Source organism: Polypterus senegalus, chromosome 17 (assembly GCF_016835505.1).
Source record: "Polypterus senegalus isolate Bchr_013 chromosome 17, ASM1683550v1, whole genome shotgun sequence".
Lineage (NCBI taxonomy): Eukaryota > Metazoa > Chordata > Cladistia > Polypteriformes > Polypteridae > Polypterus > Polypterus senegalus.
This window is the reverse complement of record NC_053170.1, coordinates 36,668,653-36,693,901: the sequence shown is the minus strand read 5'-3', so window position 1 is coordinate 36,693,901 and position 25,249 is coordinate 36,668,653. Positions and strand designations below refer to the sequence as shown.

Here is a 25,249-nt window from a genome sequence, read left to right as displayed (position 1 = left end):
ATGCTTGTGTGAGGAGTTCAGCAATATGGAGGAACTTCAGAGCAGAGATGCTGCTTCTCCAGAGGAATCGATTGAATCAGTTTGGACAAGAAGTGAGGATCAAACCTGGACAGGAGGTATCTGAGGCATAGGCAAGTGGCAGCAGATCCAGGAAATGATCAAGGGATTATATATATTATAATTATTATTATATATTTTTTTTTATGATTTATTATTATATTATTATTATATATATTATATATATTGGCAGGCTGGGAGTGCTGTCGACTGTTGTGGAGGACAGAATAATAACAATAATAAGAATAATTGATAACACTTATTTTATAATCTACCCTAAGAAGGTCTACAGTCGTGGCCAAAGGTTTTGGGAATGACACAAGTGTTGGTTTTCACAAAGTTTGCTGCTTCAGTGTTTTTAGATCTTTTTGTCAGATGTTTCCATGGTATATTGAAGTATAATTATAATCATTTCATGAGTTTCAAAGGCTTTTATTGACGATTACGTGAAGTTTATGCAAAGAGTCAATATTTGCAGTGTTGGCCCATCTTTTTCAAGACGTCTACAATTTGCCCTGGCATGCTGTCAATTCACTTCTGGGCCAAATCCTGACTGATGGCAGCCCATTCTTACATAATCAATGCTAGGAGTTTGTCAGAATTTGTGGGGTTTTGTTTGTCCACCTGCCTCCTGAGGATTGACCACAAGTTCTCAATGGGATTAACGTCTGGGGAGTCTCCTGGCCATAGACCCAGAATTTCAATGTTTTTGTTAGGTATCACTTTTGCCGTATGGCCCGGTGCTCCATCATGTGGGAAAAAAAGGCATTGCTCATCACCAAACTGTTCTTGGGTGGTTGGCAGAAGTTGTTCTCCGAGGATGTTTTGGTCCCATTCTTTATTCACGGCTGTGTTCTTAGGCAAAATTGTGAGTGGGCCCACTGCCTTGCCTGAGGAGCAACCACACATGAATGGTCCCGGGATGCTTTACTGTTGGCATGGCACAGGACTGATGGTAGTGCTCACCTTTTCTTTTTTCCAGATGCCCCAAACAATTGGAAAGGGGAAAAATGAGTGTATCCCAGCAGTCCTCAGCAGTCCAATTCCTGTACCTTTTGCAGAATATCAGTCTGTCCCTGATGTTTTTCTTGGCTTCTTTGCTGCCCTTCTTGACACCAAGCCATCCTCCAAAAGTCTTCGCCTCACTGTGCATGCAGATGCACTCACACCTGCCTGGTGCCATTCCTGAGCAAGCTCTACACTGGTTGGTGGTGCCCCGCGATCCCGAGCCATGAATGGTACCAAAACATCCTCCAACAGCAACTTCTCCCAACCATCCAAGAACAGTTTGGTGATGAGCAGTGCCTTTTTTTCCCACATGATGGAGCACCGGGCCGTAAGGCAAAAGTGATACCTAAGTGGCTCGGGGAACAAAACATTGAAATTCTGGGTCCATGGCCAGGAAACTCCCCAGACGTTAATCCCATTGAGAACTTGTGGTCAATCCTCGGGGGACAGATGGATAAACAAAAACCCACAAATTCTGACAAACTCCTAGCATTGATTATGCAAGAATGGGCTGCCATCAGTCAGGATTTGGCCCAGAAGTGGATTGACAGCATGCCAGGGCAAATTGTAGACGTCTTGAAAAAGATGGGCCAACACTGCAAATATTGACTCTTTACATAAACTTCATGTAATTGTCAATAAAAGCCTTTGAAACCTATGGAATGCTTGTAATTATACTTCAGTATACCATGGAAACATCTGACAAAAAGATCTAAAAACACTGAAAACCAATATTTGTGTCATTCTCAAAACATTTGTGCCATGACTGTACATAGACCATTGGTGGGTATGGCACTTTGACTACCATCAATGTGCAGCATCTACATGGATGATGCAATGGTAGCCATTCCTGCACCAGTACACTCACCACACATTAACTACTAGGTGGTGAAGTGGAGATACACTAGTTAGCCAATATGGGTCACAGGATGATTAGAGGCAAGATAGACCAGGCTGTTGTGGGTAATTTAGCCAGGACAATGGGGTACATCCAGTGCTGGTTGAAGCCCATATGGAGCTCTACGTATGTTTATCGCTCGGTGCCTGGACTGCACATCTCTTGAGTTACCAAAACAGCTCCCCTCAGTGTCCATAGCTCAGACAGGCTTCTCTGGACTTTTCTACTCCACCACCCAATCCCCTAAATTGCATAAATGGTCCTCCCTCAGTTTCAATAACGCTCATTCTGTACTGTTCGATTTTGTGGGCCAAGGGGGTAGCTCCCCCATCGGTGGTCTGGTCTACCATCCACCTTGAATAATGTAAACAGCTAAATGATTGATCAGTTCTGTGTATACCCTACTCAATTTGGAAGATGTCTAGGGATCTTTTATGTCCTCAGAGTGCGAGGACCTCGGTTTGATGTTTCGTCTCAAGGACAGTGGCAGTTTTTTTCAGTACAGTGTCCCTGTCACTGCACTAGGGAGTTGGAATCCAAACAAATGCCACATGGTAGGCGCCTCCATAACACATGCCCAGCTCAGGTGATTGCCACTGTAACTCACACCAACATGAACTCAACTGAGATACAGAATGACTGTAGTAAAGCAGTGCAAAACTAAAAATTTTCGCACTAAACGGGTTAAAACAAATACATAAATAGCGAGTATTTCTTACAGGAAGTAAGTTATGTTATATATGACCACACAGTTCACTTCATTTATGAATACCTCGAAATTAGTTCAGTGGGACTTGTCAGCATAATAAACGCGCACGGGACCATTTTCTCCACGGAACCAAATAACGTCGGTTTCACCCGGAACAGTTTCTATGACGGACGCCTGTCCAGTTCTCGTAGGTCCGCATCAGGCTGTGTTAAAAATGGTGAGTTTTCAAGCAGCGTTTAATCGTTCTTGTGTAAAGAAAACACTTTGCAGAATAACAGTCTCAAGGTTTACTTATTAGTTCTAAATACAGTTCACGGTTATTAATAATAATTCGTTTTCATTACCAACGCTTTTGTTTCTCTATGCGCTAACGACATTGATTATTCACGCCTTCGCGATTTTAGAAACATAAATCTGATCTTTACACAATTACAAGCTAGAAATTTTAAAAAATAAATAAAAAAGAGTGTGGCAGGAGATGTTAAACGTACGGTTAAACATTACTTCCCGATTTCCTAATTCAGGGTTGTATTTATTTTTAATCGATAATTGTTCGTCTGCCTTCAACGCGCCTACATAGTGAACAGATCGAGGTGATGATGAAACCTCGTATTGATTAGGAATAATTAGCAGGAAATTACCAAAGGCTTGCTGACAGCCTTGATGTGCGAGTCCGGTGGCTGAGCAGCTGAGTTCTAGAGGTACACCGAATGGCTTGTTTGTACTACGGACCACTCACGGCCCGTTTCTACGTATCGAACAGTTTCTGTCCGTGGTGTTTAATTCAATAAACTCCAACAAAAAATGGATCTCCTTCTATTGCAGTTGTGAAACAGATGTAGAAAACATCGTCATTTTTGTTAAAAGTTTTGAGTTCATCTTAAAAAATTTAGGTTGTTTATTTGATAAGGATCATGAGAAGTCAAGCATAATAATGACACCTTTTATTGGCTAAATGAACCAGCTGCAATATGCAAGCTTTCCAGGCAGCTTGGATTGATTGATTGATTGATTGATTGATTCGTATTGCTTGATTACATCTTGCTTGAAGGAGGGGCTCGAGCTGCTTCCACAGCTTGCATATTGTAACTGGTTCATTTAGCCAATAAGAGGTGTCATTATGCTCGACTTCTCATTGCATCCATAACAGCTAACACGTTACAACACCCTACTAGCACTTGATAAGCAGGAACCAGACTTAAATCTTTTCTCTTTTTTGACATTTTCTTGCAACCATGTCTGCTCAGTTCTTTGAGACGTGTTTACACGTTGATAAAATTAACACACAAGCCCCAAAAAGGGGGAATAAAACAAAATAAAAATTGAGGAGCAGATTTTCCCTTGGGGACAAATAAAGTTCTGTCTATCTAGCTGTCAGTCTGTCGTCTTGTAGGTTTTTGGGTTTTGTAAAAGCCTTGTGAATTTCCCACCAAGGAATGGGAGCAGAGAAAATGTCTAATAATTAAAACTGTTTAGTTACAAAAAGGGTTCTGACCAGAGGATAAGGAGGACATTAAGTGTGTCCAGAGGCAGCTGACAGAGAACATCAGGGGACACAAAAATGATTACAAGAGACGGATGAAAGTTGCAACGGAATAATCCTGCACAATTTACACAAATTGCTTAAACAGGTGTTGTTTTTCTAACTCTTGAGAGAACTGCTTTTAGATAGTCAGTACATTGATAGATAACAGTAATTTCCTGGATTAAAAAGGATTGATTTCTTAGATGGTAATGCAGAGAACACTTACACTGCTACGCTTCCTTAGGAAACTCTTCATGAATTATCACAGTAGACTGAGGTGTGTATTTATGTGTCGTTTTTACTTCCAGGATATTTAAATTTCTTTCTATGTGTTGGTCTCGTTTTAGGAGAAGTTATAACTGGTGCAGTCAAAATGATGAAAAGGGACTCAAAGCCTCCTACTGTGCTGTTTGGCCAGGTGGTCATCGGGCCCCCCGGATCGGGTAAAACCACCTACTGCCTTGGCATGCAGGAGTTTCTAACAAAGCTTGGTCGCAAGGTGGCTGTTGTGAACCTTGACCCAGCCAATGACACCCTTCCTTACGAGTGTATGGTCAATATTGCGGAATTGGTGACCCTTGATGATGTAATGGACAGTCTGAAGTTGGGACCTAATGGTGGACTCATATACTGCATGGAGTACATGGAAGCTAACTTTGATTGGCTAAAGGAGAAGCTGGAGAAATTCAAGGATCATTATTTTCTTTTTGACTGCCCTGGACAAGTCGAGCTCTACACACACCACAGTTCAGTAAAGAACATATTTGCTCAGCTAGTGAAATGGAACTTCAGGGTAAGTAAGCTATTAATGTGAGGTCTAGTTTGGGATTGTCTAGAGCAGGGGTCTCCAACACGTCACTCGCAAGCTACCGGTAGCTTGCCAACCCTTTCCAAGTAGCTCGCCAAAGGGTTAAATGAATACTACATAAATCTGGAAACTTGATTAGTCAAATCAGGGGTGGACGATCCTTCCAAAAAATCATATCACGATCCACAATCTGAATTGCAATCTATCTTTTCAATGTGGCATACACTTAAGAGAATATCCGGAACTCAAACTCATCAAGACCTAAGTAACACTTTATTTTAAATATCAAACAAAGTTGAATTGAAGTGTTCTCTCATTCGCTAGCTGAGCAGAGTTAAGCAACACGACCCGAAGCTGGGGAGTGAGGGAGGAGAATCACACATGTGAATACTCTTGTGAAGTGAAACAAAATGACAGATGAAGAAGTCCTATCTGTGTATTTGGAATTGCATTGTTTTGTTATGGACCGCATTCACGTTTTAATTAAATAATGTGAGATACACTTGAAAATACATACAAAATGCCCTTGCAGGAGAACTAAATATTTTTTTTTTTATGTTTTAATGCAAAATGTAAATTGTGGACACCCAACATTTTGTAAATGTTCAGGCAAAACAAGCTTATTCAGTTTGTTTGGGTTGAAATAAGCAATGCAAAGAAATGTTAGAAAAGCTCTCGGCCATTTTCATTTTGTAACAGTAGCTCTCCGGGGAAAAAAGGTTGGAGACCCCTGGTGTAGAGGCAATTTGTTCATCTTAGAAGTACATGAAGGCTGAAGTGAGTGAGCAAACAAAAACATCTGTGCACATTTATTGCCTTTTATTTCAGTTTCAGTTCAGTTTATTCTTGTACCAATAACGGCGCGCTGCACGATAACGTGGAGTGAATACACTTGACTTGAGCATACTCCCTTGACCATATATGTGTGCCAAATTTCAGGTCAGAAATGATAGTACACTGCATGTGTGCTGCCGAGAGTTGATTCTACAATAAAATAAAAAGAGTAATAATTCCAAAACACTTTGCTATTAATATAAAGCTGTAGTGCAGAGTTTCAGCTTAGTATATATGTACCAAATTTCAGGCTACAGGTTATTTGACTTTTAGCCTTGACCTTCCTGGGTTGACTTTTGACCATGGAGGTCAATCATCACCCTGAAAGCAGATAGTAGACATCACGTAGTATATGTGTACAGGACAGCCACGATGGCATATTATATAAGAAGATCGCACCGTACACAAAGTACAGGCTTAAAATGGTTACATAAATGTACATTTAAAATTTGCATACATCAACACACAGATGAAGTTATAGAAGAAAGCAGAAATTAATGGCAGTAATTAACATAACCAAATCATGGCAGTACTGGCATACCTAGCAGGCTTTGTGGCTCATGTGGTACTGTAACCCACCAGGGTTTCTGGTTCATGTTGTACTCGTAGAATGTGGAAAGTCTGTCAAAAAAATAAAAAATCACTCTGAACAGCCCTTCAGATGCAATAAGATGCTGCAGATGTTCTATCAGACGGTTGTGGCGAATGCCATCTTCTATGCAGTGGTGTGCTGGGGAGACAGAATAAAGAAGAAGGAAATCTCACTCTTGGACAAACTGGTGAGGAAGGCAGGCTCTATTGTAGATACGGAGCTGGACAGTTTGACATCTGTGGCAGAGCGACGGGCGCTGAGCAGGCTCCTGTCAATCATAGAGAATCCACTGCATCCACTGAACAGGATCATCTCCAGACAGAGGAGGAGCTTCAGTGACAGACTGCTGTCACTGTCCTGCTCTACTGACAGACTGAGGAGATCGTTCAGGCCCCACACTATGCGACTCTTCAGTTCCACCCAGGGGGGTAAACGTTAACATTAACATAAAGTTATTGGCTGTTATGCGTGCATTTTTATCACTCTTTAATATTGTTTTTTATCAGTTTGCTGCTGCTGGAGTATGTGAATTTCCCCTTGGAATTATCTATCCATCCATCCATAACCCAGAGTAATATGAAAAGCTTGGATATCATCTTCAGGACCCTTAGTTTCTTGGAATTAAGCTAAAGAAACATAGCGTAATAAATGGTAAAAATAACGATTTGTGTTTATGTGTGCAAAGGTATCTCGACTGCCAAAATGAAAGTAAAATAATTAACTACACTAACAGCCTTCATCAAGCTTTGACAGCAGCCATGCAGACTTTTTAAAGCGGCCATCAGTATTGTTCCCCTCTAAACTTACTAAACATACCAACAGTAGAGCTCTGATTTCATAAACGAGTATTATTACAATTTTACAAAGATTATGGACATGGCCTCAGGCCTCACGATTGAATCAGTGCGATCCTAAATAATTAAGACCTCCTTGGTACTTTGAGTGCACTGATGCAGTTTGTTCTTTATTGTAATCCTGCTTAGATGTTTCCCCTGACAAACTGTTCCATAAACTGCGTCGTTGGATTTACTCTGGGGGCAGTACAGTGGCTCAGTGCTTAGCGCTGCTGCTTCACAGCTTCATGGACCTTTATTTCATACCAGACATACTTAATTTTCTGTGTGATATTTACACTTTCTCTCAATGGATTTTCTTCCAGAAGGCCAAAATAATTAGTTTAACCTTCGTTTCCCTCTGCACCCTCAGAAAATACCTGTCTAAAATGCACTGGCTGACGTATCTCAGGAGTTTGTGACGAGGGTTGCTGGAATTGCTCTACAGACTACTGCTTCATTTTGAGATGGCTACATTCAGTTCAGTTGATTTCATTTTATTTGTGAATAGCTCTCTTCACAGAGTTCAGGCTCCGAGCACTGCAACATGTTCACAGTTAAAATGTAACTTCTGTTCTACAAATTACTAATTACAAAATGTATGGAGGAACATTGAGGGCAAAATTAAACAAATATGTAAATAAGTTCCTTCTGAAACGTGATCATCAAAAATAAAAACACAATGATATGTGAGCATAAATAATTAGATGTGTCATGACATATATTTTGTTTGCTTATTTATTGGTGTACTTATTTAACTGTTTATTTCATTGACTCCGAGCGTAATGTGAAGTACTCCGTTAAATGGATAGTGTCATCCACCTGTCAGAGTTGAGAGGGTGGGCTCCACCAAGTGCTACTTTTTGATTGGCAAATCATCCATGAAGTGCATGTCTGTGGCGGAAACAAGGGCAAGAAAAAGTTGAACCAGCTGCTTAATTTGAGAAGCACCAAAATATTTATCAGCAGTCTACATCTGAAGTGTCCGCTGTATATGTGGCCCTTGATGTACCAGCAATTCACCAATTGAAACCCTGGGCTTGCTAGAGCCAAACCTCTCAACGTAGACCGGTGGAAATGACAGCTCTCATTTCATTGCGTTTTTTTTTTTTTTAATATTGTGTGCAGTGCCACTTAAAGAAAAGAATGCATGCATACAAAAATTGGAAAAAATATTTCAAGCAACATTTAATTATTAATGCTTACATGCTGTTGTGTTTATATGTCACATTTCACAGTGAATTTATTTTTTTGTGTATTTAGTGTTGTCTGAAATAGTCTTCCATAATAATGCACACATATGAAGGTACAGTACAGAGTTGTTTAAGCACACAATAAAACTAAGCAATTTTAAACGGATCAGCGTAAGTAGAACCCCACATGACGTTTCCATTAATTAAGTTATTGAATTATGGCCAGTTGACATCAGAGGACAGAAAAACGTAAATGCGTGTCAACACCATACTTGGAGGAGCCTTTGGGGAGGTCCTCTTTCAGTTATAACAAAGTCAAAAGACAACGTCTGGCACAGTGACAGCCCTGGAGACCTCAGCCAACTTCCCATCTCCTTCCTGGTCATTTTGTAAATTAAGCCTATGCAAAGACAAAGACCAGATCTCTCCATCTTTTGTTTCCACAGCTCCCATTATGTCAGGTGTGTGTCTCACGGGCACTTCATTGTACAGGTGTCTGCCGTGTCGTACAGATCAGCACTGAGAACACACTTTTTGAAGCTCATTTACTTTAATCAATTTCATGTTCACATCGAGTCTATCTGAGTTAGTGAGCCACAAATTCACATATGGGCATCATCCGTTATCGGATCCAGTCAATCTGGTTCAAGGCTCTGGGGCACTGGAGCAAGTCCTAGCAGTATTAGACACGAGGCAGGAACCAGCCTTGGGTGGTATGCCGGTCTGTCACGGGGCACACTTGCATTCACACTCACCCTTGCACATACTTGGCAAATTAAGAGTCCGTGTCCACATTTTTGGAATGTGGGAGGTAGAGCAATGCATACATTTTTTATTTTATTTTATGGAGTACACACCACTGAGGTTCTTCGTGTATTTGTATTTTAATTCAGTGGGACCAAAGAAAAGACAGTAAGAAGACATTCCATGTTTTACTCGATTACTTTATCCACCGTGGTTTCAGTTTTTTGTTTTGCACCTTTGTAGTGAGCAAGCAGGATTTAAAAAGTGCCGTAGAAAAACTACAACAATAGCGGAGCATTAGAGCCTATCAAGCCCACCAATTCTGTTCACTTAATTTCTCCAAACTAACCCTGATTTCAGTTTCGAAGGTCTCCAAATTACTGCTGCCAGCCCCAGTACTTGATAACGTATTCCATGTGGACATTCATGCTTCCTTTTTTCAGTGACCACCTTTTTAAAGTTAGACAGAAAATGTGTTGTTTAACTATAATCTTCCACAGTACCTGTTTTGTGCATGTAATTACCTGGAGCATTATTTAATTCACCCTTAATAGATCCAAATTTATTGCAGAAGTCATACATCTATATGTATAATTCACTAAGGCAAGACACCCATGGAAAGCGGATTCACTAAGCCGCTGACAAGTAAGACACCCATGGTGCACGCAAGAAGGAGCCACACCCACCAACTCCAAGACCATTGGATACAACGACAACTCGCAGAGCCACGCCCACCAACTCGGACGCGACGACACAGAAAAAATGGCGTCATTTATATTCATCTGTCATAGAGGCCACATGCACCTCCGAGCCATGTTGACTGTTCATAGAGGCATGTTTCTCGCGGAGGTGAATCGCCATATGCAGCATGTGAAACGGTTTGCGAGGGGTATCCCTTGGGGTCCTTAAAACAATCCTTTACAACTGAGGTTAAAACACAATGAAGTAAGCAGTCTTTAAAAACTGAGTCTTCGGTTACAATGCACAACCGCGTGCACCATAGCAAACTGTTTTACACGCTACATTCAGCAATTCGCATCCTCGACAAACATGCGTCTTCTTAGATGCTCCTGCAGGAACACGGAAAGTCTACGTGAGTCACAGGTGCATCTGGACTGTGCAAAGATGACAACGACTCAAGTGACAAGTTGTAGGTGGGCACATGAGCCATGGCGGTCCGCCAGTATTCAGTCACGGACGATTGTGTGTTGGTTCGTTCCGTGCATTGTTACAATGTTGCTTTTCTTGCTGATTTATTACTTTACCGAATTTTCAAATGTTAATTTTCTCCCTGTGCTTAAAAATCATTAAAAACCGGCCTGATTATGTGGCGTATGGTACACCGCGGGTTGGCTAGTATAGTGTAATTGCTCTAAGTGTTCAAAATAATATACTTTAAATGTTCATTTTTCAAGTGTGCAGCGATAATCAATGACTTTTTCATATTTTCCCAAGCTCCACAGCCCTCAATCACAGTTGAGCACAGCTTTTAAAAACCAAAAGGTGCCTTTTTAGAGAAATTATTACAGTACACTTCTATAATAATGCCAATTTGTTTGGTGGAACATGTAAATAAAATTGATATGAATGAATGAATTGGTGTGAACTACTAATTAGGACATGATGGTTTTCTTTATTGTAGGTCCTAAGTTGTAAAGGTTAAAATAAATACTTCAAAGAGTGTTGATGATTTGGTGCTTTATTCAGTTTCTAGGTTTTCATGCTGGAGTCCTGCCGAGGGGTCAGCTCTTCTTAACCCAGACTTTAAACTTCTCAGCGCCACCAACAAAGATGTACGCTTTCATCACAGCACTCCAGTTAAAACTGAACTTGTTTTCTTTTGTCCCCTTCAGCTCGCTGCCGTCCACTTAGTGGATTCCCATTACTGTGCGGACCCAGCCAAGTTCATTTCAGTGCTGTGTACATCGTTATCCACCATGCTGCATGTTGAGCTCCCCCATGTGAACGTTCTTTCCAAGATGGACTTAATTGAACAATATGGAAAGCTGGGTATGCTTTATGTGACTTTACAGATGGCTGACTTTGTTAATGTGGTACATTTAACAAGAAGTAGTTGTTTAAAGGAAGTAATTGTTAATTGCAATACCAATTTGTTATTTCATTTTTATTTTTAAAGCATTTAATCTAGACTTTTATACGGACGTACTGGATTTGTCCTATTTACTGGAGCACTTGACTTCTGATCCATTTTTCAAAAAATTCAAGTGCCTGAATGAGAAGTTGGTGGAACTGATTGAAGATTACAGTTTAGTGTCTTTTGTGCCTTTAAATGTTCAGGTAAGCTCCTCCATATCAAAGTCTCTTCAAAGTAAAGTGTTCCTGTGTCGTGCAATTTTACCCATCTAAACTAAAATAGCCTCAGTATTTTTTAGACAAATTCACACAATTCAAATTTGCAATTGAAGTGGCTACATTTGTTTTTGATTCTTAAACATTTCAGTTTTGTTTCGTCTTTTCCTTGCATTTCAGGTGTAGTCCTGGGAAACCTCATCCTTATTCTTCCTCTTTTTAATTCTGCCTCTCTTTTCTCTCTCTCTCTCACATTTGGCTGTATTGACGCTCTGTATGTTTTCACTGTACAGCTTTCTTGATTAACACAGTTCCTCTTGGGGTGTTTTCACTAGCCTTTCAGTCATTGTCATTTTCTAATCAAGCCTGCTCTAAATGTTGTGTGAAAAGTGAATGCCTGTTTAAAAAAGAAGATACTTGCCCAGTTAGAAGATCCTGCTAAGCTTTGCTACATTTGATAAAGCCATCATGCATTCACTGTGATACAGTGGTGCTCTGTTCATGGTCCTTGACACCTATGGCCCAGTTGTTGCAGGATCTGCTCCGGAACCCCTGCAATCCCAAAATTGGGCTAAGCAGGTTATATATATATATATATATATATATATATATATATATATATATATATATATATATATATATATATATACACGCACACACACACACACAGTTGTCATTAAGTCTTATAGGCATTGCCAGACCTCACAAAATGTCTCTGAATATTGAGATCCGTCCTCTTTTGAAGCTGGGCCTACATATTATGTTTAAGCCCTGTCTTAAGTATAAATGTATTTTTTGGTTATTATAATTTGTTATTGATGTTGTTTATGTTTATATACGTTTAATTAAGTATTTTTTCATCAGTTTTGTTTATTATTTGGTTTCTATGTGTGAATGTTTTGTTCTTTCGTGTCCTTTATGTTTTATGGGTGGTTAAGAGGTGGGGCCGCCTGTCCGTCTCTTTTAAGGGTCTTCTTCTAGTCCTATAAAGGCTCGTGGAAACTGCAGTACATTTCATGTGTTTGCTGTTGGTGAGATCTCCTCTTACTTATGTTTTTGACTTTTGGTTAACATATTGGGATTTGGTTACTATGAAGGCACCCCGCTTTTTACTCTTTTAATTATTTTGCTGTATTTTTCTATTTTCTCAGATAATTTATTTATAAAGACTAAGCGCTCGCCAACCCCACCAGCATGCGCAACACACTAGCCGCTTCGTGTCTCTAGATTTCACTTTCACCAAACAACAAATCTTTTAATTGTCGTGGATACGTCTCTTCTTTGGGAAGAAACACTACTTTTGCCTGATGACAACACGAATTAGACAGTCTACAAGTCTCCGACTTAAAGTTTAAATCCAAACAATATATTAAATCTCCTTTCGCTGTTCCGTTATTTAACTGAGTAATAAAAATTTATCTTTACTATCATTTCTTGAGACTTTCTAATTTTAGTACTTTCATTATCTCTAACATGCTCTGCTTGTGTATCGTGCCAACGTTTTTGAACCTCTTTATGACGTTCTACTATGTCATCTACTCTTTATCTTTTATTTCTGGCCCAAGGCCTGGTTAAATCTTTTGGCACAAAGTGTCGTCTTGCGGGACTTGAAAGTATCCTTCTGAAAAAGTCCCAGGATTTTTGTAAGTAGTAGAGAGTTTTGTTTTTTTTATTATCTGCCCTTTTTGTGATCAAACTGGAGATTTATGGTAACCTTCTTCCCTTGTGGGGCTTTTGCTGTATTTATTGTGATATTATAGTATTTTTGCCAGCTCCCCATTTTTGGGCCTGCTCCAGCTAAAGCCAGCAAACAGTGTTTGAGGCCTAGCTGGTCTAGTGAGCCTGTACTTGGCAGGATGGTGAAGATCCTGACCTGCTTCTTGGCTGAATTTTGGAGGCCTCACTTGTTTTGCTTTTGGGGAATCTCCACTCATAAAATGGCAGTGACTTGTGGTGTTGAGGTTGTGTAAATAGCAATTAAACCAGAAGGGGCTGGAGCTACGTAACCCTGACCAGAAGTGACATTGCTGTTCTTTGGCAGTGCCCTCCTGCTTCTTCATTCTAAGGGCAAAGAGGGAAAATTAGTTCACACCTGTGTCACACCGTCTCCCATCGTCTGAACCTAAAAAGCACCCCCTAGGCATGCATGCCTGCCAATAAATACAAATACACACACAAACACACTAACTCTTGGGTAATTGCATACCTTTTAGACTAAATCTAATAATGTGTCCTTTTAATTAAGTAAAAAGTACAAGTTACATGAAATACCTGACTTTAGTTAAAAGAAAGGGAATGAATTGCCATGAATCCCAGCAGCCAAGGGTAAACTGAAGACTTTCTTGGAGGCACAGTGGCTGCTGTTGCTTTTGTGGGCCCACTATTTGCTGGCGTGTTTTACCCTTCAAGTACTCGAGCATTTTAGTATGCTTGTGTGAAATTTTAAATGTAGTTATTAATTTATTTAACATGTTTTTACATATGAAAACTATGTCATGTTGAAAAGGCATATACAAACCCTGAAGATTTAATTTAGACATATTTGACCCCTTCCTTATCCTCAACAAATCACTTAGTCTGTTGAGAAGCACACGCACATTCTGCTCTCTAATTTTCAATGTTAAGTGCTCTTCACAGAACAAATAGACATAAAGAAATCGCAAAAGATCGCTTTGTTCTTGACACTTCCTTTGCCCAGAGTAATCTCATACCTGCCATTAAACACATTCTGGGCTGGCTGCTTTGCCCGTCTGAGGAGCTGCCTAATTGTATAGGATTTGTTAACACCCTCGTCTGATGACAAAGTCAAGACATGCAACAGGATGGCTGCTGCGGAAATATGGGCTTCTGTAATGGCCGAGGCCTGCTGTTGTTGTGACCAAGCCAGAAATGAGATGCGTGTGGCTAACATGTGGAAGAAGGAATTGTGAGCTAGAGTCCCTATAAGAGAATTGTCAACTGGTGTAGAAAATCTAGGAATGGGCACTTCAAGTTTACTATGTGCTCTTTTGGTCCTGGCTAGTTAGTTACATCTTTTGTAGTAAACACTAACAATTTGAATTTTAATGAAGAAGCTGAAATTCAGATAATTGAAACTGTAACATCTTAAGAAGCTGTTCTCTTACACTTTAAATTGCATTTAACGAAGCAACCACTACATAATTTCAGTGTGTCCATAATTTTGAAATTCATCCGTTTGTTCACGTTGCGGATTAGAAAATGGATCGATAAACAGGATGGATGTTCGTTTCTACTAACTAAGTAGTTGAGCTCTTAATGGAAATAATTATCAACCAATTACTGCTGTCGCCAAGACCCCAATACGTGCTGAACGTGTTCGTAATGCTCTTTCATGTTCCTTAATGTTGCAACTTGAGCGTGAAGGTTTGATTTGCACCATGTCACACTTGAGTAGGGTTTGAGCTTGTGGCCTTTTGCTTTCTTAACCAACACGTTACGTTTCACTTTTATGTATCCAAGCAGCGCTGCAATTGGGGGACTGTAAAAAATGAGTTTTTTTTTTTTTTTCTTGTTGCTGTTTTTGAGCGCATACTTTAAATAATCTAATTTAACTTTTTAGGACAAAGAAAGTATGGTTCAAGTGATGAAAACTATTGATAAGGCTAATGGGTACTGCTTTGGTGACATGGAACAGAGGAGCCTGGAGGCCCTGATGTCTGCCGCGGTGGGAGCCGACTTTCACTTCTCCTCATATCCTTTGCTTCAGTTTCGCTTTAATAGAAGTAGTGTTTTGAAATGTGCCGGTTCTTCTGTTTGTGTTTTTGCACATTGCCTAAAGATTTTCATAATCAGTTATTTAGGTGTTACTTGTGAAAATGTGTTTTCTCTTTAACTTAATTTCAACGACGCTGGCTGTTCAGGAAAAATATCTGGAGCCTAACGTGATGACTTTGAAGGAGGAAATGATGGAATTATAAAAGGAGTGAAACTTCTTCAAGTAACAGGAAGACTTCCATGGAGAGCTGAGATCTTTCAAAGGTATACGTTGCACCAAAATAATCTTAACTGAAGCACGTTAATCAGGTGAGCCACATGAAAGGCGTTACTATGAGGCTCATCGGAAGTGGTGTTTGATTGATACCCCCTATCAACTGTGCGATTTGACACAAATAAGTTTTAATTCCTACATCCTGTCTTTTATTCTCATTGTTTGCTTTCAATGCTGTCTTGAAAATAAAACTATTTTTGTTACTAAAATACAGTGCACTTTTTTTATTGCCACTGTTGGGAGGGTTTAATTATGTCAGCCTTGCTATAGACTAGATTCATCCCTATGTGCAAAATGTAACAACAAAATTAGAAAAGAGGCTCTCATTCACTTTCTAAATCCACACATTGTACCTTAGGGTCTCTCTGGAGGGCAAAGTCTATTCTGGCAGCATTGGTTGCAATGGAGCAACCAAACCTGAATGGTGATTTGGTGCTTCAGTTGCCCCCACTAGTCCACCTAATCTACACATTTGTCCTCAATGCTAACTGTAGTACCGGCATATGTGAAAAGAGCTTTTGTTAAATTAAGTACATTGTGTAGTGATAATGGTGTGTAGTGACACTCGAGTAAGAGAAATGCATGTAAACCTAAATTGTGCCAGGCTGCCCTTCCTGCTAAGTCCACAAGGGGGAGTTCGACAGTCAGGAGCAGGAGGAGGACTGTCATAGACTCCGAGTGTCAGAGGAAGGTGGGATTTCAAGCAGTCTAAAGCAGGGGTCGCCATCCTCGTTCCTTAAGGACCACCGTGGCTGCAGGTTTTCATTCTAACCATTTTCTTAATGAGTGACCTATTTTTGCTACTAATTACTACTTCTTTTGAATTCATTTTAATCGACTTGCTCTTGAAGACTCAGACCCCTTAAGTGTTTCTTTTTCCTTAATTAGCTGCCAAACAAAAATGAGATACAAAATGAGCCAAAACAACTGGTGTCCATCACACAATATCTGAAAATAAAGAAAGGTGAAGGGCTCAGGAATGTCGATCTTCTCAGGTCACCCAAAACATTTTAACAAATTAACAAATTCAGGAATGTCTGCTAATGCACTGCAGGAGCGGCAACAAAGCCATGGAATAAAAGAACAGGGGGGTTTAATTAACAAGAAGAATCGGCACCTCATTAAACAGTCAGTTGGAGTGAAATTGTTTGGAGTTTGAGGCCCTGACTTAGTTGGTCTTCTGTTGGCTCCCTCGTTTCACATTTCATTTCTGTTTGGGTGCCATTTAAGGAAGGAAATGAAACAATTCAGAGGAATGATGACGAGATTCAGGGGAACAAATCTTAAAAAAGCAATTCAATTAAAATGAATTCACAAGAAGTTAATTAGCAGCACAAACAGGGCACGCATAAAAAAAAAAAAAAAAAAAAGGGTTAGAATGAAAACCTGCAGGCACGGTGGTCCTCCAGGACCGAAGTTGGCGACTCCTGGTCTAAAGTATAGTGGTAACTTTTGTTTGTTTTTATATATGCTAATTAATACATGATAAATGCAATTTTCGTTCTCTTGTCGACTAATTGAATTATAATATTCATTTTAATATTCTCTACCATGAAATGATAAAAGTGATGCTTACGCTCTGCCTCTTTGTAAATAAGTTAGTATACCTCTAGGTTATTATCAGCCATTTTTATTTGTTTCTGGAAGGACTCCTGTCATCATCGTCTACATTCAGCCCTCACAAACACACCGCGCTATTTGCCCTGGAGTCAGATGGCCACGGCCTGCTGCTGAACGTCTGGCTTTAGGACCTGGCAAGGTGGGCACACATGCTGAGCTGATCTGGAGAAAGTGTGCTCAGTTGTCTGTAATGTCACACTCTAGTATGAGAATTTCTTCATTAGGAAGACCACACAAAAATCAGAGAGGGAGACGGCAGCAGCTGTACGCTCAGCAAACAGCCTGCAAAATCATTCCTCTCGACGCTCGAGGCCACTTTGTCTTGTGGCGCAGAGGGCTGACAGCTTCCAAGTAATTAAGGTTAAAGGCCTATTTATAAAGGATGCTGTTGTCTTTGTCAACACCATGTTTGTTTTCTGGAAATCTGTTTCTGATAGGACAAGAGGTTCTTTAAGTGCACACATGCAACTAAATGTCTGGTCTGAAAGGTAACCAGAGTCAGTGATATCTGGTGGCCATTTACACTTCTAGAGGGGGGCATACAAAGCCATCAAAGAACTCTGGAGGGGACTGTTAGGTTTCATAATTGAAATGGGAGTTGGCAGTCAAGCAGCTGCAAATCTCGCCTCTTTTATAGAAAACTCTCACGGTGCCCCATGGACACCTTGTACAAATTTATGCTAACCGTGCAATTTAAAAATGGAAATTGGCCTTCCAGTTTAAAGTCAGAGCTTATCCTCTCGGCACTGGATGCATTTTTCTTTAATAACATTTAATTCAAAGGCAAAAAAATGGCAACAGCATTTTAACAAAATAACATCTGTGTACAACAATAAGAAGAGTTGAAAATGGCCATGGATATGCACCTGAAAAAGAATACAAAGTAAGGTGGCACATCTTCATTTCAGATGGCCTTCAGAAAGCCTGTGAAGAACATCCACAGGTGTTGGTTTACTCTGTTCTTGTGGCGTGGGATTTTTTATTTAGATGGTGAATTCATCCATCTCCTCGTCCATTTCCTAAGCTCGCTTTGTCACATTGCAGGGCGTCTAGGACTTGGGGTCGATCCTGGAGGCAGGGCAGTGAAGTAAGAACTGCCATAGGACAGAATACCACGTCCACGTGAGCTCCCACCAGCCAGGGGTGTACACATACAACTTCCAAACCTAAATGTTAGTCCATTCTTCCTGTAGGAAAGATCTGCCCATTCGAATGTTGGGAAAACAAGACATACGAAGCTCACCGATCCTATCCACCTCATTTCTCCACACTGAAGTCGTGTATTGAAGGTCCTTAAAGTCTATCCCCCCACCCCACACTACTTGGTCATGTATTCCATGTGTCTGCGGCACTTTGTGTGAACTTCCTAACAGTGTCTGCATCTTCTTGTTGAAGAACTCCTTTTAAAGTAATAGCTGGGCTCCGCTCTACTAATTTCCTTTAATTTTAAATACTTCAATCATGTCCACTCTTAATCTCCATTTTCTGAGAACTGAGAAGGTTCGTCTCCTTCAGTCTCTGCTCATAGCTCACATCACAGTTCTGGAGTCGGCCTAGTTGCTCTTCTCTGGACTTTCTTCAGGACTGCTGTGTCTTTTTTGTAATATGGAGACCAAAACTGCACACAGGACTCCAGGTGAGGCCTCACCAGTGCGATGTAAAGCTGGAGGCCAACCGCCTTCACTTCTTTTACACTTTTTAGTGTGTTGTGTATCGGTGGTTAACCTAACTGCCTCACAGATGCAGAGTCCAGCACAGGTCCACTCTTGCCAGTGTAGAACATAAGAAATTTGACAGATGAAAGGGGACCATGCAGTCCATCTGGCCCGTTTGTTTAGCTAATAGCTAAGCTGTCCCAAGATCTCATCCAGAATCCAGATTCTTCTTAAAGGTTTCAAGGTTTCTGCTTCACTCCATGTCTCTGCAGTTTGTTTCAGAGTCCCACAACTCCATGGGTAAAGGTGTTCTTCCTGGCTTCAGTTTTAAATGCATTTCCCAGTAATTGCCACTGGGGTCCTCAAGTATGCGATTCACACTTGTGCCCTGAAAGATTTTTGCTGGATCTTCTTTATCAAGGCCTTTGAGGAGTTTCCATACCTGGATGAGCCCCCCACACAGTCGAGACTAAACAGGTCTAATTCTGTGAGTCTGCCCCAGTAGGGCCTGTCCTCAAGTCCTGGGATGTTCTCAGTTGCCCTCCTCTTCACAGCTTCAAGTGCTGCTCTGTCTGTCTTGTACTGTGGTGACCAGAACTGCACACCGGACTCCAGATGTGGCCTCACTAGTGCGTCAAACAATCAGATGTATATGCATTGAGTCAACGTAAACTCCTAAATCCTGTTCAGAGGTCGCTTCCTGTATGTCGATGTCCCCCATCTTGTATTTATGTCCACGTGTAGCACTTTTCAACATTAAACTGCATTTTGTAAGCGCTTGCCCAGTTCTAATTGTTTGCCATTCCTCCATTTTTCATATCATCTTTGAATTTCAGAGGTTTACTGACTGCACTGAAGTGAATGTCCTTGATATGAATCAGGAAAAGGACCAGTCCTCGTGTCTTTGGGTGACAGGAAGCCTACGCTGACAAGAGGAGAACACGTAAAGGTCCTGGCGCTGCCTCTCTGTAGTAAAGACAGTATAGCGGGGGTCTTTTTCTTCTTACTATCCATCCTGTTTTTATTTAGATCGTGGACTATGTGGGAGACATAAGCGTCACCAACGACTGCCATGGGTGTCGGACTGAAATCATGAACTCCAGCCTGTGTGGTAATCTGCTGTGGGGGTACAGGGACCCCCGTTTGCCTCCTCCTAAGAGCTTCCTATGTCCAGATCCGTCTTTTGTTGTAGTTTATGGTGCGGTGTTCTTATGTCACCGCTGTTCAGACTCTTGATAATCTGCATAACGCCCACAGCTTGGAGGTTTCTATTTTATTCCGTCTTTCTTGAGCTGTCGTGTCGGTAACTGCGGGGGGTTGCGCCATATAACGGTGGCTTGAACTGACTAACACATTGGGGCTTTTTATTTATTTGAAGTCCCAGCCTGCCCCTGTTTCTCCGCACAATGCCCGTATTCACCTCCTTGTAAGAATCGGCTTATTTGATATACTTTGACGCCCTGCCTGATCACTCTGGTGGCTTTCTCCTCTTTTCTTTTGTCTTTCTTTCTGCTGCAGTGTTTAATATTAGGACAGCTGTCTTCTGGTTTAACAGCTTCTTTCAAGTTTATTTGATTTACAAAATTAAATTAAAAAATATTGTCTCAACAGTTAGCAGCTTCCACAAACCCCCTGTCATTGGCCTGCTAAGTGGGTGCTGGCCTTCTCATATTGTAAAGTGCACATCGCACTCGAGTGGCGATTTTAACATGGCCCTGTCAGTGGGATGGAGCCGTCTTGTTTTCGGTGGAGGCCGAGTGCTCACCGGCTTTGGTTATTCCATGCTGCGCCAAGTTAAGGTGGTCTCTGCTCAGGCTTTCCTAAGTGGGCTTTTCATTTTTGTTTAACATCGCACATGTGACTCCTCAGCGCTGTTTTTTTTTTGAGGTGACCCATGCAGCCCTGCATTGTGCCTTTGGTGGGCACTTCCTTGGATGGATGTGCGATTAGTTGGTTGATGACAAATGACTATGGGGGTCTGTTTCTGAAAATGAACACAACAAACAATGCTGTGGGGAACCAGCTATGAATAATGACACTGACGTTCAGCATTTCATGTTTTAAATTACTTCTGTAAGATGTCCGCTTGCATTTTCCATGTTGAGCCTTGAAAGTGCTGGCATGTAAAAACACTGTTTAAAAAGCAAACAAGGAGCAATGAGAGATAATAAAGAGCAGAAGAGACGCCCCCTAAACACGAGGGGCACCCACCTTGGTCAACTGCTAGGCCGCTTGTCACTGTTTTTATGCTACAACTGCTCTCAAATTCAGTTTTTCTTGCAGCTGCACATCTTTCTTCAGGTACTCCGGTTTTCCTCCACCATCCCAAACGTCTTTGGCTAACCGCATTAGTGGCTCGTGCGACACTCCAGTGCACCATCCACAGATTCTTCCTGCTTTGCTCCTGACGCTTCCAGGATTGGCTGCAGTCCCCATGACCGGCTGAATAACGCTGCGGTACCGTGTGAGTAGCCGTCCACTGTCTCAGTCTGTTCTCGGGGAGCAGGAACTGTGCAAACGACATCAAAGATTTATCTAAGTGGAGCGATCAGTTAGAACACTGGCTGCCCGAAGGTCGTTGTGTTGGCACCATTTTCAGAATCGATGTGTTAAGTTTTAGCACGTTTAAATAGTTTGGTTCATGGTCAGAGCCTTGAAGATGATTTAATAACCCATTCAAACTGGGCTAATCTAGTTCAGGGTCTCGAGGGGCAAAATCAGGTACAAGGCAGGAACCCACATGGGATGGGCCAGCAGTCCAGCACCGTGCCCACTTCCACACATCCTCACTGCCAGGTAAATCTCGAAAGGTTACAAAGAAATATAAATGGAATCTGCCCACCTCAATAAAAAAATCAGTGTCTGTGTATATGTGTGTCCATCCATTTGCTTTCTCCCTGTCATTCCAACAGATGGCGCATCACAGGCAACAACACTGCTTTCACGAACCACTTACCAAGTGGCATATAACAGAGACATATACACTCAACAGCCACTTTATTAGGTCCACCCTGCTAACGCTGGGTTAGACCCCCTTTTTCCTTCAGAACTGCTGTCATTTTTCATGGCATACATTCAACAAGGTGCTGGAAACACTCCTCGGGGTTTATGGTCCATATTGACAGTTGCTGCAGATTTGTCGGCTGGACGTCCATGATGCAAATCTCCTGTTCCAGGTGCTCAACCAGATTAAGATCTGGAGACTGTGAAGGCCATTTGAGTTGGGTGAACTCACTGCCATGTTCAAGAAACCAGTTTGAGATGATCTGAGCTTTGTGATATGGCGAGTTATCCTGCTGGAAGTAACCATCAGAAAATGAGTACACTGCGGTCATAAAGGGACGGACACGGTCAGCAACAATACTCGGGTAGGCTGTGGCACTTAAATAATGCCCAGTTGGTACTAAGAGACCCAAAGTGTGCCAAGAAAATTTTCCCCACACCATTACACCTCCAGCACCAGTCTGAACCGTTGATACAAGGCAGGATGGATCGATGCTTTCATGTTGTTGGCACCAAATTCTGATCCTACCAGATACATTGATAGATACTTTATTAATCCCAAGGGGAAATTCACATAATCCAGCAGCAGTATACTGATACAAAGAAACAATATTAAATTAAAGAGTAATAAAAATGCATGTAAAAGCAGACAATAACTTTGAATAATGTTAGCATTTACTCCCCCAGGTGGAATTGAAGAGTCGCATAGTGTGGGGGCTGAACGATCTCCTCAGTCTGTCGCTGAAGCTGCTCCTCTGTCTGGAGATGATCCTGTTCAGTGGATGCAGTGGACTCTCCATGATTGACAGGAGCCTCCTCAGCGCCAGTCTCTCTGCCACAGATGTCAAACTGTCCAGCTCCGTACCTACAATAGAGCCTGCCTACCACACCAGTTTGTCCAGGCGTGAGGCGTCCTTCTTCTTTATGCTCCCTCCCCAGCACACCACCGCATAGAAGTGGGCACTCGCCACAACCGTCTGGTAGAACATCTGCAGCATCTTATTGCAGATGTTGAAGGATGCCAACCTTCTCAAAAAGTATAGTCTGCTCTGAGCTTTCTTACACAGAGCATCAGTATTGGCAGTCCAGTCCAGTTTGTCATCCAGCTGCACTCCCAGATATTTTAAGGTCTGCACCCTCTGCACACAGTCTCCTCTGATGATCACAGGGTCCAGGAGGGGCCTGGGTCTCCTGAAATCCACCACCAGTTCTTTGGTCTTGCTGGTGTTCAGTTGTAAATGGTTTGAGTCGCACCATTTAACAAAGTCTTTGATTAGCTTCCTATACTCCTCCTCATGCCCACTCCTGATGCAGCCCACGATAGCAGTGTCATCAGCGAACCTTTGCACGTGGCAGGACTCCGAGTTGTATTGGAAGTCTGATGTATATAGATTGAACAGGACCAGAGAAAGTACAGTCCCCTGTGGCGCCATCACTCCGCACGACGCAGTGTACTCATCTTCTGATCCTACCATATGAATGTCATGCCAGAAATCGAGACTCATTAGACCAGGCAACACTTTTCTAATCTTTTATTGTCCAATTTTGGCGAGCCCAATGCGAATTGTAACCTCAGTTACCCGTTCTTAGCTGACAGGAGGGGCACCCAAATGTGGTCTCCTATAGCCCATTGCTTCAAGGTTTGACGTGCTGTGTGTTCAGAGATGTTCTTCTGCACACCTCAGTTGTAACGAGTGGTTTTTTGAGTTACTGTTGCCTTTCTATCATCTTGAACCACTCTACCCATTGTTCTCTGTCCTCTGGCATCAAGGAGCCATTTTCACACAGAGAACTGCCACTCACTGGATATTTTCCTTTTTTTCTGTCCACTCTCTGTAAACCCTAGAGATGGTGGTGCTTGACAATCCCAGTAGATCAGCAGTTTCTGAAATACTCAGAGCAGCCCGTCTGGCCCCAACAACCACGTCACATTCAAAGTCAAATTCAAATCACCTTTCTTACCCATTCTGATGCTCAGTTTGGACTTCAGCAGTTCGTCTTGACAATGAGTTGCTGCCATGTGATTGGCTGATTAGATATTTGTGTTAACAAGCAGTTGAAGAGGTGTACCTAATAAAGTGGCTGGTGAGTGTACGTTGCATTTTTCATTCCAACAGATGGTGCACCACAAACATTAACACAGCTTTTATGAACCGTTTACTAAATGGTAAACAACAGAGACAGGCGCATGGCATTTGTTATTCCAGCAGATGGCGCATTTCAAATATTTGTAGCCTTGTAATTTATTACTACAAAAATTTGTGATGTGCCATCTGTTGGAATGACAAATGCAAAGGTTTATTTCTGCATGCATTACAAAATGGTGCACTGCAAACGTTAACACTGAGGCCCACCTTGATTACTTAGATGTCAACCTGCGTTACTTTAGAGTGACATCCTCCCTGTTGGGGCCTCCTCCTCATCCTGCTGTTCCTGTGGGCAAGAAAGTGGCAACCTTCCCCACTCCAGGTGGCCTGTATCTACTTTATTACTCAATCACCAAACGGAGCAGTGTTGACAAACAGCTTACGAGACATGGAGACCACACAATCCTGCTGACTACACCAAATGTTTTATCGTGAAGGGCTCTTGGGTGACCCCGTTCTCACTCTTCTCAGGTTTGCTATGGGTTGGCCTACTCGCCCGCTAAACTAACACACGTGTGCAGTCTTATCTACGCTTATAACGATGGTTATGAGTGATGCCTATCACTCCTCATTAGGGACTCAGTAGCTTTGGCACAAACAGCACAGAGGTGCCCACAAATTTAACCGAGAACTAGCAGCTTGTATTTCTTGGTTGACGGCTTTAACTTAGACACGTGGATGCTGATAGACGTTGGTGGCATTAATGCCACTTACAGACCAACAATGCGCTATTGTCACTGTGATGCCCTTTCTGTCTGTGGGCCTGCTATCCTTATGGGCAGGAACGTGGTAATCATCCTGCACTGGATACCCCGTAACTACTTTATTACTCAAACAGTATTGGCAAATGATATACAAGACACTGTTACCCCAAAATCCTGCCGACTACACCAATTATGTAAGTGCTGGAGGACGCTGAGGTGACCCTCTTCTCTACCTTCCATCCATTCATGTATTTTAACTTCCACTTACGTAGTTCAGCTTGGGGTCATAAGCTGCCACGTTCAGCCATGGAGAGTATTCAGACCCTTTCACGTGGCCCACATTTTGTTACACTGCAGCCTTGTGCTCAAATCATTTCAATTCATTTGGTTTTCTCCACGTCAAGCAACACTCAATACTCCAGACTGACAAAGTGAAAATAGGATTTTAGAAATGTTTGCAAAGTTATTACAAATTTAAAAAAAAAATGGAACTACCCCATTGACGCAAATATTCAGACCCTTTACTCAGCACTTCATTGGAGCCCCTTTGCAGCGAGCGAGTCTTTGGAGTTATGACATGACAAGCTTTGCACGCCTGGA

At 41.7% G+C, this 25,249-nt stretch overlaps 1 protein-coding gene across 2 annotated transcripts; it reads left to right on the top strand.

The window, feature by feature from the left end:
- Positions 1 to 2,793: 2,793 nt before the first annotated feature.
- gpn2 (GPN-loop GTPase 2) lies at positions 2,794 to 15,528 on the top strand. 2 transcript variants are annotated; one of them, XM_039740241.1, is made up of 6 exons: positions 2,794 to 2,889; positions 4,545 to 4,990; positions 11,055 to 11,211; positions 11,339 to 11,499; positions 15,092 to 15,222; positions 15,377 to 15,528. In XM_039740241.1, exons 2-6 carry the CDS (start codon positions 4,571 to 4,573, stop codon positions 15,447 to 15,449), a joined length of 942 nt encoding a protein of 313 aa, XP_039596175.1. In that variant the 5' UTR covers positions 2,794 to 2,889; positions 4,545 to 4,570; the 3' UTR covers positions 15,450 to 15,528. The 2 variants fall into 2 exon arrangements, with proteins under 2 accessions (XP_039596175.1, XP_039596176.1); XM_039740242.1 differs by lacking the exon at positions 2,794 to 2,889 and adding an exon at positions 2,938 to 2,957.
- Positions 15,529 to 25,249: the final 9,721 nt, after the last annotated feature.

Bases quoted from the DNA above. Each gene is read 5' to 3' on its own strand.
- gpn2 (XM_039740241.1), top strand. From the start codon at position 4,571: ATGATGAAAAGGGACTCAAAGCCTCCTACTGTGCTGTTTGGCCAGGTG. The intron at 11,212-11,338 runs GTATGCTTTATG...TTATTTTTAAAG, and splicing joins TGAACAATATGGAAAGCTGG to CATTTAATCTAGACTTTTAT. The intron at 15,223-15,376 runs ATATCCTTTGCT...CTTAATTTCAAC, and splicing joins GCCGACTTTCACTTCTCCTC to GACGCTGGCTGTTCAGGAAA.